At 40.7% G+C, this 18,533-nt stretch overlaps 1 protein-coding gene across 5 annotated transcripts in view; it reads left to right on the forward strand.

Moving 5' to 3' along the window:
* The window catches only part of LOC132874309 (E3 ubiquitin-protein ligase RNF123), a 448,585-nt gene extending 431,934 nt beyond the window's left edge, over positions 1 to 16,651 (forward strand). For all 5 annotated transcript variants that reach the window (XM_060910383.1, XM_060910388.1, XM_060910384.1 and 2 more), the window contains one exon: positions 8,338 to 16,651. In XM_060910383.1, the coding sequence (XP_060766366.1) occupies positions 8,338 to 8,437 (100 nt within the window). In that variant the 3' untranslated portion in view covers positions 8,438 to 16,651. The remainder of the gene's footprint in view (positions 1 to 8,337) is intronic.
* Positions 16,652 to 18,533: the final 1,882 nt, after the last annotated feature.

Below are 18,533 nucleotides of genomic sequence, written 5' to 3' on the forward strand. Positions count from 1 at the left end.
CATAAAAATCAGAAATCCTGTATCTCTGGATATTAGAATATTTCCTAAGATCAATCAAAAAAGGATTTACAATCCAGAAATGTCCTACTTCTGAAAAGTATGTTTATTTGTACACTTAATACTTGGTCGGAGCTCCTTTACCATGGATTACTGCATCAGTGCGGCGTGACATGGAGGCGATCAGTCTGTGGCACTGTTGAGGTGTTATTGAAGCCCAGGTTGCTTTGATAGTGGCCTTCAGCTCGTCTGTATTTTTGGGTCGGGTGTTTCTCATCTTCCTCTTGACAATACCCTGTAGATTCTCTATGGGGTTCAGGTCAGGCGAGTTGGCTGGCCAATCAAGCACAGTAATATCATGGTCAGCAAACTATTTCCTAGTAGTTTTGGCACTGTGGGCAGGTGCTAAGTCCTGCTGGAAAAGGAAATCAGCATCTCCATAAAGCTTGTCAGCTGATGGAAGCATGAAGTGCTCTAAAATCTCCTGGTAGACGGCTGCATTGATTTTCGACTTGATAAAACACAGTGGACCAACACCAGCAGATGACATGGCACCCCAAATCATCACAGACTGAGGAAACTTCACACTGGACTTCAAACACCTTGGATTCTGTGCCTCTCCACTCTTCCTCCAGACTCTAGGGCCTTGATTTCCAAATGAAATGCAAAATTTACTTTCATCTGAAAAGAGGACTTTGGACCACTGAGCAACAGTCCAGTTATTTCTCTCCTGAGCCCAGGTAAGACGCTTCTGACAGTGTCTCCGGTCCAGTAGTGGCTTGATATTAGGAATGTGACCATTGTAGCCCCTTTCCTGAAGACGTCTGTGCGTTGTGGCTCTTGATGCACTGACACCAGCCTCAGTCCACTCGTGAAGCTCTCCCAAGTTCTTGAATCGACTTTTCTTGACAATCCTCTCAAGGCTGTGCTCATCTCTGTTGCTTGTGCACCTTTTCCAGCCAGCCTTTTCAGCAGTGATCTTCTGTGGCTTACCCTCCTTGTGGAAGGTTTCGATGATTGATTGATTGATTGATTGATTGATTGATTGATTGATTGATTGATTGATTGTCTTCTGGACAACTGTCAAGTCAGCAGTCTTCCCCATGACTGTAATTGCGTGTACTGAACTGGACTGAGAGATGCACAGTATTTATACTGTTTTACTCAAACTTGAAATGAAATATTCTAATATTTTGAGATTTTTTTTTTTTCATTTTTGCACTGTAGGCCATAACTATCAAAATTAAAATGAAAAAAAAATGCTCAAAATATTTGTTTACATGCAATGAGTCTAGAACATATTCAATTTTCACTTTCTTAAATTTTTAGTATCATTCAATAAGACTAAGACCCAAGTCTTCAACAGTGAGGAACTCGCAAAAAAAAGGAACTCTTTTGTGTTGATGAAACACAACTGAGAATGTGACTGAATTTATTTACTTGGGCAAGCTGATCTCAAGTTACACTAAAGCGTTATCTGTAGATCTACAAATAGCAAATACAACAGCTAAATTTAGCGAGTTGCTTTCTATGCTAACTAATGGCAGTATCAACATGACTACAAGAAGGAAAATGTTGGAAGTGTGTGTGAGATCTCTGCTAACCTATGGAGTGCAATCTTTGGCTCCCAAAAGAAATTGAAATATGTAAAATGGAAGTGTGCTGGTTCCAATGCTTAAGAAATCTGGTTAAAGGGGGTTGGAGAAGACGCAACTCAGAGGAAGGGGAATGCAAGTTTGAGTATTCTAACAAAGACCTAGAAAGTATTGTCAAAACCAGCCCCTTACAAAACTTCATATATGCACACCATCTCAAATATATCGGTCATGTATGTAGAGCAGAAAACACCACCTACACGAGGAAGTTATTTGCTAAACTAACTAGAAAATACTACCGTGATCTGTGGATAAAATGTACAATAATTCTCAGCCTTACTTTCAATGAAGCAAAGAAGTTAACACAATCTCAATTGGAGTTCGCCAAGCTAGTCAATGATAAAACAAGCTTGTGTCATCCACGCCAACGAAGTAAATGGAGGAACTCACAGGTGAAAATTCAATCCAAATTGCTTGAAACTGATCTCATGGGGGGCGTCATGGCTCAGGTGGTTAAGGCGCCATGCCATGAATGCGGGCGACCCGGGTTCGGTTCCGGCCCGAGGTCATTTCCCGATCCCTTCCCGTCTCTCTCTCTCCCGCTCATTTCCTGTCTCTACACTGTCCTATCCAATGGAGGTGCAAAAAGCCCAAAAAAATATCTTTAAAAAAAAAAAAAAAAAAAGAAATTGATCTCATTGGATTCAGAATTAAATGCAGAACAACATACTTTTTACGGAATTAAAATATGTTTATCTGATCTTGAGATATTACAAATCAAAGATTGAAAAAATGGCTTAATTTTTAGAAAATTGACCTAATTGTATGTATGGGGATAACATGGTCCAAAATGGGCCTCATTAATGAATGAGATGAAATGTTTTTTTCTGAATAACTTTTCTGTTTTTCAAGATACTTACATGGAAATTGGCAGGCACATAGATGGTTGTACACGGAATACCAAGGTTTAAAAATGAGTAAAAACAAATTATGCAAATTAGTATTTAATTAGTATTGATTCTGCTAATTGGGTAAAAACATTAAATCGGTACACTCTCTTCTTCAGAGTTTCACCAATTGGCTTTATTTGTGTAATATAAAGCTGATTTTAACTCTCGTTTATACATCACAAAGCAGGAGAAATCAATGTTCATTATAAAATGTGCATAAATAAGCACTGAATGTCGTTCACATCTACCGTTTCTCTATCCAAACAAAAAAGTAATAAAGGATTATTTCTAATCCCCTCTTTGTGCTCTGTAGACCTTTGTATTTCTCAAAAGTAGGGTCTACTAATGTTTATATGAAAGAATATAAATGATTATTTCTATTAATATTCACAGCTTTCAAGACGAACCTCAGAAAACCGTGTGATCCACATCCAGTAAACAATTCTAATTAATTGAATTGAAATTGAAACTCGCGTTTCTGACTTCCGGCTTTTTAAAATCTCATTCCAACCACTAAGATCTCAAGATTTTTCATCAAAACAACTACAGCTATATTCTAAAATATATTTATTTACAGTTTGATTTGAAAAAAAATAAGTAGGTAAAGCTATGACAAATCATGCCAAAGCCTCCCGTGAATCAGAACATCAAAACTAGCTGAGGGAAAACTTCTCTGAATGCTTCATCAGAAACAGTGAGAGCGCGAGAACATCCCTGTAAAAGTTATCTGATTGATATTCACGAGTAATCCAGTTAGAAACTGATCAGAAGAGAGAGAGAGAGAGCCTGACCACTTTCCTGTGACTCAAAAAGCACCAGCAGTTTCCCAGTGTCACGCAAGCAGAGAGTGAACTCTGTTGTACCAACTTCAGCTTGCCGTTACTCCCAAAGTACTGAACAGATCTTAACGAGATAAATTTCTTTGGAAAGCAGAAATTATAAGCTTTTTAATGATGGTATTCACGATAGAAAATGTTCACGTGTTAAGCAATGACAGGTTTGGAAACTTAAGTGAGCGTCTGCACGCACAATTTTCATAGCACGGCCAGCGAGAGTCTGATATGCCGACAGGTCGGTTAAGTAACTGATCGAAAATATTGAACTTTTTCATGATATTCAAAATGTTTGAGATGCACTAGTATATTTACTAAAAAGAACAAGAACATTCTATCGCAATGCCGCAAATACAGTACAGTGTTGTAGTCGAGTCACTGAACCTCGAGTCCGAGTCCAGCCTCGAGTCCCCAGTGTTCAAGTCCAAGTCATTAAAGAAAATTTCGAGTCGAGTCCGAGAACAAGACTCGAGAACGGTGGCTGTTGCTGCCTTTATGTGAAAGCGTCTCTGCTACTGTGTTGGACTAACGTTACTGCTCGACTTCCCCATTTTAGTTAACAGGCTACAGATAAAAAGCTTGTTCATCGCTCAGCAAGCCCCGCCCACTATCAACAGGGCAAATAACATGAGAGAGGGTTAACACTAGCTAGTTCATCAGTCAGCAAGCCCCGCCCACTATCAACAGAGCAATGAACATAGCGTGTCACTTCCTTGTCTGGGTGGATTCTGACCAAATGACGATTGAAGTTCGAGGTTGTCCCCGTCGTCTCCTCGATAGTTCTGGAACACATCGCAGTGCATTTTTTTTCCCCACTGCACGAGAAGTCTGCATAAGTAAAGCGAACAATCCTAGGGGCTTCTCTCCAGGCATTTTAGCGCCATTAACGTTAGTTTGTTCCTGAACAGGTGAATGTGCATTCTCTTGCACAAAATTAGTAAAATTAATGTAGAAATAAATATCTTGTACCAAATTGTTATGCAGGGTTCGTACGGTCATGGAAAACCTGGAAAAGTTATGGAATGTGATTTATGTCATTTTCCAGGACTGGAATACTCCTGGAAACACGAGCACCCTGGAAAAGTTATGGAATTTATCCGCCTTCCTTTGTGAACAGACAATGTGATTTAAAATTGGTTATTGCATATTGTAAACAACTTGTAATAAGAAAATTGTGCGTGTTGATTTGATTAACCGGCCAGTGCGGAGATCATTACTGATCCGCTTTTTCCTCCTCTCCGGCCACTGTTCATATCACGTGTGACGTGCGTTGCCTAGATGCAATGTAAACTTCCCTCAGTCTTTAGATCAGATCACGTGGCTTGTACTATGCCAAGAGACAAAGTACACAATGCCAGGGAAACGTACATTTAATAATGTCTGGCTTCATGCCGAAAAATACAAATCGTGGTTGGAGAGGGTAGAGGACCCTGGAAGAGCCAAATGTGTCTTGTGCAGTAAAATATTCGACATAGCTAACATGGGAGAAGCAGCTCTTACTAGCCATGCCAAAGGCGCTAAGCACCAAGCTGTAGTCGCAGCCCGCCAAGCAAACTCAATCGCCAGTTTTTTTCAACCTCACACAACGACACCCACATCCACGCCGACATCTACCTGCATTACTGCCACTTCGTCTTTGAGACGAGGAACGCTTTCAAGTGCTGTGACTAGAAATGACTCGCTTACTGCGGAGATATTCTGGGCGCTAAAGGCAATCAAAGCTCACTACTCCTTCAAGTCGTGTGAGGATACAGCCCAGTTGTTCCAGGCCATGTTTCCCGATAGTCAGATAGCCACAAGATTTGCGTGCGGTGAACGCAAGTGTGCATATCTCTGCACATTTGGACTGTCTTCATAACAAGGTAAAGAAGAGAATGAGAATGCGAGATTGTGAAAGCAGCCATAACATTTATATCCTGTTTATTCCGAACATGCATATTTGATGTTTGAACACGTTGATCGAATAACAATGCAAACAATGGACTCCAGTCTTCAGCTCAGACAAAATAAGTGAGAAGGAATGAGGTGAATGCAGCACCAAATAAGAGAAGCAGAAAGAATGTAACTCAAGAAAACCCCTATTAATCCATTAAATGTCTCGGTTCACATTCGTGAACCCCTACTACAACACACCTTTCCTATTAGTTTCACTGTAGTTACTGAATAAATAAACTTAAATGGTTATAATGTGGGTGGCACGGTGGTGTAGTGGTTAGCGCTGTCGCCTCACAGCAAGAAGGTCCGGGTTCGAGCCCCGTGGCCGGCGAGGGCCTTTCTGTGTGGAGTTTGCATGTTCTCCCCGTGTCCGCGTGGGTTTCCTCCGGGTGCTCCGGTTTCCCCCACAGTCCAAAGACATGCAGGTTAGGTTAACTGGTGACTCTAAATTGAGCGTAGGTGTGAATGTGAGTGCGAATGGTTGTCTGTGTCTATGTGTCAGCCCTGTGATGACCTGGCGACTTGTCCAGGGTGTACCCCGCCTTTCACCCGTAGTCAGCTGGGATAGGCTCCAGCTTGCCTGCGACCCTGTAGAACAGGATAAAGCGGCCAGAGATAATGAGATGAGATGAGGTTATAATGTGGAAAATTCCTTTTAATTTTGTTCTAAGGGTGTGCACATTTTGGTTGCATCGTCGCTTCTATTAAACACTTTTACTTTGTACTAACTATGGTTTACATAATATTTGGCATATATATATATATATATATATATATATATATATACATACATACAGTTGTGGTCAGAAGTTTACATACAGTGACATGAATGTCCTCTTGGATATGAATGTCATGGCAATATTTGGGCGTTCAGTAATTTCTTTGAACTGTTCTTTTTCTGTGGCAGAATGTACAGCATGCATCTTTAATTTAAAAAAAAAAACAACAACACTAGAATTTGGTGCACAAGTTTTAATTTTCTTTGGGTTTTCTGAAATCAACACAGGGTCAAAAGTATACATACAGCACACCTATGGTAATCCAGAATCCAGGGACACATGTCGGCCCGGGGGCATTTTGAGTTATTGACAGATTGAGAAAGTACAGTTTCTAAGTTTTCCAATGATGCCTTCCATGTGGAGATCTGACAATATTTGAAGAACGTGTGGCCTTTTGAAAGTGCATACCTCTTAAAACAGAAAAGGGAGAAAATCGCCCTCAAAGTTTTCTATTTTAGCTACTCCGGGTGCAGGGCGGGCACATAATGGTGCTCATTTGCATGACATTAAGGAAAGCTCTACCCCCTACGATGCTACTTTCATGTAAACAAAGATCACCATGTCAATTTTCCTTCCATGCAAAGTATGCCCAACACAATTATGAAGTACAAAAATAAGTCCTAAAGTATACTTTAACGTTTTGTGGTTGAAAAATTACTCACACCGTAAGAAAGATAGCACGATGATGACACAACTAACACAACACTAGTTTCATGTAAAGCCTCGGTCACAACCGGCCGTATCGTGCTCCTACGGCCGGTCTACATGCAAAAAACGCAAGAAACGCACGGAGGGCGCGCATGAAACGCACGAGAGTGCGCATGTGATGTGCTGATTTTCGAGCCGCAGACCGGCCGCAGAGGTTCTTTGTCATGTCAAACAAACTCTACGGGCGCTTACGTGTTTTTCAGGTTGCAAGACAAACTTACAGCCAACGCGCGTCTTTCTCCGTGAACAAAAAAAAAACCGTAGCGATTTGGGAAATGCCAAAAATCACACGGCCAAAAAATCGTACGTCCGGTTGTGACCTAGGCTTAACCAAACCACAACACTCTCCGTTACATGGAAAAATAACCACACAGCCTTAGATTAATAAACTTACCCCATCAGAAAGAGAAACGGCGCCTTGCACACACCAATGCCTCCGATGGAATGTAATCCTAGCTTCCTTTTGGTTGGGTTTTTTTTTGCTAGAAATGGTTATCTCCGATGTAAATACCGTGTGTCTGTTTGCTTTGCGGTGTTTCAGCTCCTCTGCGCTTTGTTTAGCTCGCTCATTCCATAGTGAAATTACATGCCTGTATGCAGCTTAAGTAGCCACGAGCTCAGCTCGTATCATACAGCTGATTCGCGAAAAAAAACAAAACAAAAGACTTAAATCATCATGTGAATGGCCCATATGGTAATTTACCCACACCCCCCAGCAGGCTACAGTCCTGACAAAAACGAGACAATTTGCAACAAAAAATGTATGCTTTTCCAACAAAACAATCTATTATCTGAAAAAAACAAAAATCACAAATTTCGAAAAAAAAAAGCTTCTTTTGCGATTATCTCGGATTCGTTTCGGCCGACATGTGTCCCTGGATTCGGTGAGGGGTCACAAATTGACATTTTAGAGTCATGGAAACTTGTGGCCAACTCATGGAAAAGTCAGGGAAATGTGTTGGTTAAAATGTGTACGAACCCTGATTATGGCATGTTACAAAAAATAAAGAAAAAATCCAAGTCCTCGTCTCCAATTTACGAGTCCGAGTGCAGTTAATGCACGAGTCCGAGTCATCAGTGCTCAAATCACGAGTCCTTAAAATTAGGGCACGAGTCGGACTCGAGTACTACAAGCCTGATACAGTATAAAGTTGCAGCCAAGAATAAACAAATCTCAGCATTATTATGCTAACTGATGCATCATTTTTCTACCCCCAGGGGCACATGGCTTTAATATAGTGCCTGACCCATATTAATATCCCATATTTAATCAAATAGCTGAGGTAGCAGAAGTGTCATCATGGATTAAAGCATTGTGGGCTTTGAATCAATTTATTCAGTTTTATTATATTTGTATGGTCGTAGCTGTAGTACACTTTATCATCCTGAGCAAGGTGTGTGTTGTGAAAAGCTGCGAGTGCATGACTCAGCACACTCAGATATAACGACCGGATGTCACTGATAACCTGCTTGTCCTTCTCTCTCTCTCTCTCTCTCTCTCTCTCTCTCTCTCTCTCTCTCTCTCTCTCTGTTATTTCAGAGCCTGCATCAATCAACATTTGATGAATAATAAGGACTGTTTCTTCTGCAAGGCCACGATCACTGGAGTGGAAGATTACAGCAAACCTGCTGGGTCTTAGCATGCCCTTTAGACGCGCACACACACACACACACACGCATGCACATATACACACAAAAATTCAGCGTCCTTTACCTCTCCAAAGACTGTTCACCAACACACACTTATGTACATGCTGGACAACTAAACAAACAGTAACACTCTCAGCATATCATTTATTAACACTGGACTGTGACTTTAAGACACAGCACACTCGCCATGGCACTGTTTCAGCTCATGCCAGCTGGTCGAGGTTTGGCTCTAAATCATAACGCATGGCCGGCTGACAGAGGGGCGAATGGCGAGAGACATTTTATAATCTCCTTCATCCTTCTTCCCTCTGGTCACCACTGGCAACCGCATTATATCTGCGTCCATAGGCCATAGATATTGATCAGGACCAATGCAGGTGCTCGCCAGCGTCCCTCATAAGATCACTGTCTGATCTGGATAACATTTTTATATTCGAAAATAGAAATATGACAGCCATATTTGAAGTGGCATTCATTTCCGTGACATTCTAGAGAGAGACGTCTCCAGAAATGGTCACTTGATCACCAGTTCATATCAGCTTTATTAACATTTTGTAAAGCATTAAAGGAATACGCAGATGGTTTTTTAATAACCTAATTTCTGTTCACTGTATCTCTAGCGTATGTGGGATTATAATGGGGAGTAATTTCTACGCAATTTAGGTACTGAGAAAAGAAAAGAAAATGGCTTGTAACTCATACGTAATAGAAATCAAAGGGGCAGTTGTTGAATTTCATCAATAATTAGTTAAAATATGTGCGTAGATAACATAACACAAATTCAAACCTAACCATTAAACACTCATAATAAAGATCTTTGAACGTAGAACTGATTACATGAATGAGATGAATTCATTTAGACCTGTTTCATGTAGTTTTATTTAACACTGTGTACTTTTTTTTTATACAGTTTGCGGTATTAACCTCATTCGCAGTTGGAAATACGATATTTAAGAGTTATTCTACGAAATCAAGTCATACATAAGCCATGTACGACGAGATTGAGTGGAATAACTGCTTTATTCTATCCAAAGTCACTGGATTTTGAGTAACAGAGCATTTTTTTTTTCAAATTTGATAAATAAAGACTTGATACAAAACCTCCGACAAAATCATTTTTCCACTTAGAATAGAAACAAACTGGCGAAATGATGAGCAATTTGTGAAAAATGCGATGATAATTCTTGGAAAAAAAAGAGACGTTCTTAGCATTATATACTTTTATTCCTTTTTTTGGGGGGGGGGGGTTTCAAGTAGAGTTTTTATTTCGTCCTCAGTTGGTTCAGCAACATGCTTCGCCATTTTCTTCTTTAGGGTTTTTTTGGCGGTTGGCGAACCAACTTAAAGGTGCATTACCGCCACCGACTGGACTGGACGACAACAAAAAAACCCAATATTCCTTTAGCTATTTCTCATCTCATCTCATTATCTCTAGCCGCTTTATCCTTCTACAGGGTCGCAGGCAAGCTGGAGCCTATCCCAGCTGACTACGGGTGAAAGGCGGGGTACACCCTGGACAAGTCGCCAGGTCATCACAGGGCTGACACATAGACACAGACAACCATTCACACTCACATTCACACCTACGGTCAATTTAGAGCCACCAGTTAACCTAACCTGCATGTCTTTGGACTGTGGGGGAAACCGGAGCACCCGGAGGAAACCCACGCGGACACGGGGAGAACATGCAAACTCCACACAGAAAGGCCCTCGCCAGCCCCGGGGCTCGAACCCAGGACCTTCTTGCTGTGAGGCGACAGCGCTAACCACTACACCACCGTGCCGCCTTTAGCTATTTCTGTTTCTTTTAAACACTTGATAAAGGGATATATCTGTTTTGATGCGTACCGCCATTTTGTTTTTCTCTACTCACGGTATATGAGCTGATATCCTAGTAGTAGAGTAGCCAATCAGAACGTGCGATTGCTCATATCCAGTGAATGTGGATAGAATAATTTCCATTTCACGCTTGTAGAGATTTAGAGCATACATTAAAAAAAAAAGATAAATCATAAAACCTTCAAACAAAATAAATGATGACAACTGCCCTTAGATGTCCATTATAAGTCAGTTTTAAGAAACCTGGTGCTTTGTTCTTTTCTCAATACATGGGAATGCATTGAAGTTAATGCCCCTGGTAACTACACACACTAGAGATATGGTAGCTTGAGATTTGGTTGACGAACACCAGACTATTCCTTTAATCAGATATACTATATCGACAGATCTGCAATTTCAGGTTTTACTTCTGACAGAATATATAAGTTGCACTCACTGGGTTTGTGATAACACTTTTACTTTTGTGATAAATCAGGTCATGTGAACGACTGAGCTACACACTATTCATGAATGTTTTCACACCTACAGTCTGTCCTTTTGCAGTGTCTGATTACATCGTACCCAGGATGAACCCTTCTGTTGTCTGTTCTTTCACACCTGTTTGTCATGAGCTAAATGTCAGGCTTTATCCCGTTCTCCAGGCACTTGCTCTTTTTCTTTGCCCTCTGAGCAGGTGCGGTGTTTTTCCACCGAGAATGACGTCCTTTGTGTCTGTTCTTGAGAACTAATGTTGTTGCGTTGTAAATTTCCCTTTTTCCTAATCGCTTCTTATTTGATGTAGACCTTGATTACTTTGAACCAAGATCAGCTGATGTTTAAGGTTTCCCATGCGTGCGCACACGTATGTACACAGAGATAAAACATGCATATAAAGTTTGCTCTAATTCTGATACCACCCACGAACTAGCCATTGACTTTTCACAGGTCACTTTAATTGAAATGAGAGTAATGCACTTGAAAAAAATATTTCAAGCAAATAAATGTATATTTCACATTTATGCAGTTGCATAGAAAGGTGGTCATCACTTTCAAGATGCTCCTCACTGCAGAACAACAAATCCAGTGTGTGAAATCAGCTCTCATCCATCTCCATCTATCTCCTTTTGTAACAACCAAGAATTGGCTAATTTAGCACATTTTTGGATACTGATCTAGCTAATCAACTTGGCTAACAATACCCCAGTTAGCACTCCCAGACAGATTCATCCACAGAATGTCTTGTGCACTTTTCTGGCCACAAGCTTCAGAATCTTTAAGGTTTGCAGTCTGATTGGCTTTCCATATTTCTGTCTGCTGTATGCTCCCTCCGTACACTGGTTTGACAGAAAACATTCACAAATGACCATACGTATTCTTGGAGAAAGATTAAGGTACTTGATTGACAAGAAATGCGCAGCATCACATCTTTCAAAGCTGTTTGTTTTGTCTGAAGCCGATAATGGCAAGTGAACGTGGAAAGCCAGTTGCCTCATCCTGTACAAGTTGGCAGTTCTTCACCATGCTTCGTGATTAAAAAGTAGCAAACTCTTTGGGGACATGTAATGGACCTCGATCCTGCAAACGAGCAACTTGTTGATTCAAGCTAAATATCTTGCTAAATTAATGCTATCTATCTGACAAACCAAGCCTCCAAACTAGCTAACATTTTGAACTAAACAATATTTCCAGATGAATAGCTTCTCTAATGTTAGACACTAGCCAGATAGCTACTACCAAATTAACTACCAAGCATGCTTGCTAGCATTAATGTAGCTATTTTGTAGCCAATGAATAGTAGATTTCAGGATTTCTAGTTAACATTACCCTCTAATATGAGTATATTATTACTGTATTTATTTTGATTGTTGGAAGAAATGAAGACGGCGTGTGTCGGATCCCTTTGAGTTTAAGTACTATGACTATAACAGATATTTGCGAGAAACTGGACAGCTTGTAGCGTTCCTGTTTGTTTCTCTAATGCGGAAGTAAGAGATATCAATATTAAGATATTAAGAGTCAGTATTGGCATTGTAGGTGCAATAGGCTTATAAAATCAGTCTCATGTAAAAAGGGATCAGTCTCATAAATTCATTAATCATTAATTCAAGTGTCTAATAGTTTATAGCTAAACTATTAAAATCAATGGAATAACTTTGTGGTAGTTTTAGTGAGTATTGTAGCTCTAATGTAATATATTTACTCTAGGTCTATAACACTCATATAACAACTAAATGGGCGAAGGCAATTAGAATACTTGTTTGGCACAGGTTGGCACTCAGTGAATGTTGTAGCAATAGACAGGACACAGTTTATTCCAAAGATAGCATTTATTGAAATAGCTGACACGAATTAGCAAACTAATACTGATCAGATATAGCAACAATAGCAGCCAAGGAATAATTCAATATAAATGGTGATACAATGTATACAGGTAATAATCAGTAGTGTATATGATAATAACTAAGGCACTAATGGTGATTAGAAGTGATAGCTATGTGCAAGTTTACAGTGTAGGGGCGAGTGGATGTTAAAATGTGAGAGGGAAATCACGTGTTTGTGTGTGTATGTGAATGGAATGCACGAGCCTTGTGTTAGGCCTCGCCTAAAAGGGGATGGGCAACAAGGAGAGCGCACGAGGGAGAGAGAGAGAGAGAGAGAGACAAAGGATCTGTAGTTTAAAAACTAGTCTCGGCTAGGCCTTAAACCCAACTTCTACTCAACCCTTAGCTACTCCTGAAATCCCAATGTTGAGGGGTGTAGTGCGACAGAGGGAGTTAAAGAGAGAGAGAAAGAGAACGCATGCACGATCTAACTAAATACAGATAGTAAACAAAGCAAATCAAACAACATGCAGTCTAAGACCGACTTTCATGTGAATCAAAATGCGTACATTTAAACCATGAATGAATTCAAATAAACAACACTCCACATTAACTAGCCACAACTAAGACTAACAATTGCCCGGATGCCAGCCTTACTTGAGATCGCTCTTGCTTTGCGACTGAAAGTGCGCCGTCTGTTATCCGACAACAGCGTGGAGTGCAGGTCCAGGGGGAAAAACAGTTCTGTTCCTTTTACTTTCACAGCTTGTCAGCTGAAGATCTTCGGTGTCCCGTCGGTCGTCCGATGATCTGGAAGGAACTTTGTTTGTAGTTCATCAACGTTGCGAAAGGGAAAAGGGATCCGGTCACCTTTTCTCTTTAAAATACTGCGTGGGCTGCAGTAACTAACCGGTTCAGTTATTATTGCAACTATGCTAAGATCAAATACATTGAACTTTGGCTAAAGGTCCGGTATCAATAACTCGTTCTTTGTTAGCTGTTCTTTGTTCTTTAGCAGAGATGCAACAACGTCTCTTTCACGCGTAGAATCCACTGCCAGAGAGAAGGAATTTTGATTCCGCCGCGGGTTTAAAGCACAGTCGTGACGTCACTGTATTTGGTATCCGGTATCATCTCTGTATCCAGTACCATTACAGGGAGTCAGAAGAATGGGCGGAGATGGAACATGGCATCGAGTACAGGGATTGGTTTGTTCAATGCTGTACAGTGAAAGGGAGGAGATAGTTACTATGACTACGGCACGGCAATCCATCCCTACAGCATTGACTGATAAGCCCTATATGGATTGGACTAGTTTTACGTGGCAAGGTGGAGTCATGTAATTTTTAACGGAGTATCTCTGGAATTTTAGCCCCATCCAAATCTGCCGTGTTAGTAATTCGTTACAGACTGCATGTGCATGCGTATGGAATGATTACTTCTTATTTTACTTCCTATAAAATGACCAGTAAAAATAATTCCACGTAATATACACAATTTCCCTTCTAAATTGTCATGTTGATCACAAGATTGCATTTTATTCATCATCGCTCCGTTGTGTGTAGTTGTCGATGTTGATTTTAAAAGTAAGTAAGTAAATTACACCGGGAAATGAATACTTAAGTCTGAGTGAAAAATATTGTAGCGAGTGAGTGTGGATAAAGAGTCTGGAGACAGAAATCTTAGTTTCTTGGTTGTTAGCCTGTGCTACTTGCTCTCGATAGCACTGGCTTGACTGCTTTATTAGCATTCGTTAACACTACTGATGAACGCTACACTGGCTGGAAGGTGACTTCACTGCTGTGCTAACAGCGTCGATTCGCGGTTAAGCTCGTGTTGGCCTTTAAGAAGGTCTAGGGCGATAAATGTTTGGTCCCTCCCACTATAAATCAAAATCTGATTATTTAATTCATCTGTCACTTCCTGTATAAACACACCCTGCCATGGCCTTCTGTCCCGGCAATGAAGTCCTAACCAATGAGTGAGCCAGCTCGAAACTCTTTTAAGCCTAGAGACAACAAACAAACAAACAAACAAATCTCATTGGATAACTCAATTTTAATGTTTTCAGGACAGTAACCCTTTCATTTCTGAAGCAAATTTGAAAGAAAATGAGGCCGAATTAGAAGAGAATAATTATCATGAAATTATGAAAGAATGAAAGAAATTAAATACAGGTAGTCGTCGACTTACGACTGCGTTTGGTTACGACTGACCGGTCGTAAATCGATCTGGTCGTAAGTCGGCCTATGTTAAATGAACGTAAGTATATTGTGATGTGTAATGATATTGTAATCATCTTAAAGTCTTATTTTATCAACATTTTCTTATTTCATTACCTTGGCTCATTATTTGGTTTAAGTCAAACACTGCATACTCGGGGGTGAAAGTAACTTTTATTTCTTGCCGGTATATTATTTTGAGCCATAATGCGTGCGCAGCGCACGCCGAAAAATACACCTAATTATTTATTATTGTCTACTTATCAAGCATTCACGAGGACTTCTTATCACTCAGTAGTACTAGTATAGTACTTTTTTATCACACTATCACTCTTTCATCCACCTGTATCAGTTTGTGATTATAAATAAATTGCAAACACATCATTTCAGCAACACAATCGTTTTAATTACTTTTTTTTAGCTGAACAGTTGAAAACTAACTTTTCATTTTGGACACAGAACAGTGTAACAGAACAGAAAAGTGAAAGTTACTTTGATTACCAGCTGCGCACGTTATAGCGCAAGATCTGGTTAAGCCGTACGCGTGCTGTAGCTCGCTCGGCATTTGTCCAGTGAAACACTACACACATAATAGAAGAGGCTGGATTCAGTGTTGCCAGATTGGGCGGTTTTAAGTGCATTTTGGTGGGTTTTGAACATATTTTGGGCTGGAAACCGTCAGCAGTATCTGGCAACACTGGCTGGATGCTGGGCGCTGCCGGGAGCTGGGGCGGAAACTGTCGTACGCTCAGCTAGCTCAGCTGGGAAACACTTGCCAGTCGTAACCAGACGGTCGTAAAGTCGATCGGTCGTAAGTCGCATAGGTCGTAAGTCGGCGACTACCTATATAACGTTTGAAATGCTGATATGTTTGGGCCTCTCTGAAGGCCTAGAAGGCCCTGACTGTTCCCCTCTGATATATGGGAAAAGATGTTTTGTACTGTTTCTTCAGTATAAAGGCACTCCAGGAAGCTTTGTACTACTGAATGCAAAACAATAAATATGGATGACCTTTCTAAAGCAATGCTTCTGGGTTTTAGGTACAGTAACTCCTCGAGTTCGTACTCCAGGTATAGCCAACATACATATTAAGGGCAATGCAACTTACTAATCTCCTGTCTCCAAACTATATAGCATTTCTGAAGAGTTAAAGTGTTGTATGATCTCTTCAAGTCAACACTTGGAGTTGGTTCGGCTCTCACTCACTGGACCTCTGCAGCGACGACCATCTCGCACTTTCTAGTAGGCAGTGGAGGTAAAGGAACACATGATGCACTTGTTTCGGGATGTTGTGATGTTTGTTTTAACTGTCCAAAGTTTACATGTGGTTGTCAGGATATGCTATAATTTAATCGTTAATTTAATCTCGTCCCAAAGTTGGCAAAACGTCACGGTTTTGTGGAGTGGACATAATTATTAGCAACTTGCAATCATACATATTTTGACAACCACTAATCATATTTGGACTGTTGAAGTGTTTCTCACTATAAGTAAAAAAAAAAAAAAATCATTTTAAAACTAGGGACTGAGGGGTGCATGTGAGTCAATTTGGGAACCCCATATCTATCTCTTATTTAAAGTGTGTGGCCATGTGAGTGTGGGCGGACACGCGCTTGTGTGTTCTCAAATATAATTTAACAGTAATAATGGTTCCTGCTCTCAGGCCTCAGTTTCAGTCAGCCAAGGGGTTTTCGGTTGTACAAGCAATATTTAATGGACTGTTTTTATTTTGCTGTTCAGAAAAGGGGAGAGAGAATGGACCGTGCGTCCACTTTTGTTTCTCCTTCCTGAGTGAAAGTACACATATATCGATGGTGTAACAGCATTAAATTATTTATCCAAACAGATCGCCTACTGTGGTTGCTTTCGCAAATCTTGGGTTGCTTGTGTTTGAAAGACGGCCTTTCTGGACCGTGAAGATGGAGAAAGAAATTATTCATAGTCATGCTGGCTACAGAATACGGCTGGACTGCATGTAGCACATCATGAGATCCTGACGATCTTGAAAATTACTTCCCCAATAGGATTCCTGCTGACCACTTGGGTATATTAAACTGAAAGACCTATGCTCCAGTCTGTGAAGAACCACCGATACCGATGCTATGGTTTGCGAGTAGCTGTGATGAATGAGTCATGATGTGTATCTTGCACAGCATACCATGCTGTGCCTTTTGAACTTTTTTTCCCCCCTTCTCCCTCACTCTACTACCCAGAAACCTTTCTTTCTGTTTCTTTATACATGGCATGCAACTTGGCAGTGCTTTTGAGAATCTCTGGTGGAGTTGCTTCTCCAGTCTGGTCTGGTATGGTGACATAATTATTCATGCAGCGGCTGTGTCTCAAATGCAGGAAAGCACATTGCTTCTCCATCCATCCGTTATCCATAACCGCTTATCCTGTGCAGGGTCGCGGGCAAGCTGGAGCCTATCCCAGCTGACTACGGGCGAGAGGCGGGGTACACCCTGGACAAGTCGCCAGATCGTTACAGGGTTGACACATAGCGACAAACAACCATTCAGACCTACGGTCAATTTAGAGTCATCAGTTAACCTAACTTGCATGTCTTTTGGACTGTGGAGGAAACCCACGCAGACACGAGGAGAACATGCAAACTCCACACAGAAAGGCCCCATCAGCCACTGGGCTCGAACCCAAAACCTTCTTGCTGTGAGGCGACAGTGCTAACCACTACACCACCGTGCTGCCCTGCTTCTATAACCTCTTTTACAAAATTCATACAAATTATATTGTTGATTTTTATTGGACTTTTATAGGATTTAATAGGAGTAATGAACCCACCGTTTAACGTGGTATCATGAGTGTTCAATGTACATGCATGCGTTATTAGAAGCAATTATTAGCACAGTATAAAATGTGTTGAAAACCAATTTTGTGTTGGATCCTAAGGGTTTGATTGCAGTTGTTTGGATAATATTCCTTGGTTGAGTGTTTCTTCTGATACGTTAATGGCAAAGATGCGGTAAAGGCTTTAAACTAGCAAAATGAATGGATTATTGCACTTTGCTTCAATCACTCACTCGCAGCCTCAGCTTATTATTCAATTATTCAGTAACTGCTATCATTAATAGTTTAGTAACTACTATACATTATTCAGTAGCTACCGTGGAACTGAAAGGAAAGGACAGGTAGGTAATTGTGAGTATAAGATGATTAATGATCAGCTGTATATGCACAACCTCTTACCATTTGGAAATTAAAGCATTGTTTTAAAAAAAAAAAACCTGTGGGAAATTACTTTTTAGTTCTTATTCTGATTCGTATAGTTATTCTTCTCATTAGTGCTATAATTCTATTTCCATTAAATGATTGTAGTGAAGTTCTGCCCTGTTTACAGAAGCCAATCGTGCTGCACTGCCTCTTGATTGAACCTCTTATTTTTCAAATTGAGATTTAATTATGTGTGTCTACGTATACCTCGTACATCTCGCTAATTAGTCGGTTTGGCTACAATTGTCCTGTTGAAATACCCCAGGAACTGGCTTCACAATTTTAACTTGTTGATTGTTTAGTCAAAGTCCCTCCCGTGCCAGGACCTGGTCTTCCCAGGCAGTCTCCTGTCCCACCCGCGTTGGGTGGCGCCGATCTCCGTTTCCATAGCCCTCGACCTCTCACGTAGCTAGGGTTACAGTGGGGGGGCTGGTGTTGTGTAACCCCAAGAGTTTGACTCCCTACCCACATCTATATTGCAGTGTGACTCACCAGAT

The sequence above is a fragment of the Neoarius graeffei genome, chromosome 26 (genome assembly GCF_027579695.1).
Source record: "Neoarius graeffei isolate fNeoGra1 chromosome 26, fNeoGra1.pri, whole genome shotgun sequence".
Lineage (NCBI taxonomy): Eukaryota > Metazoa > Chordata > Actinopteri > Siluriformes > Ariidae > Neoarius > Neoarius graeffei.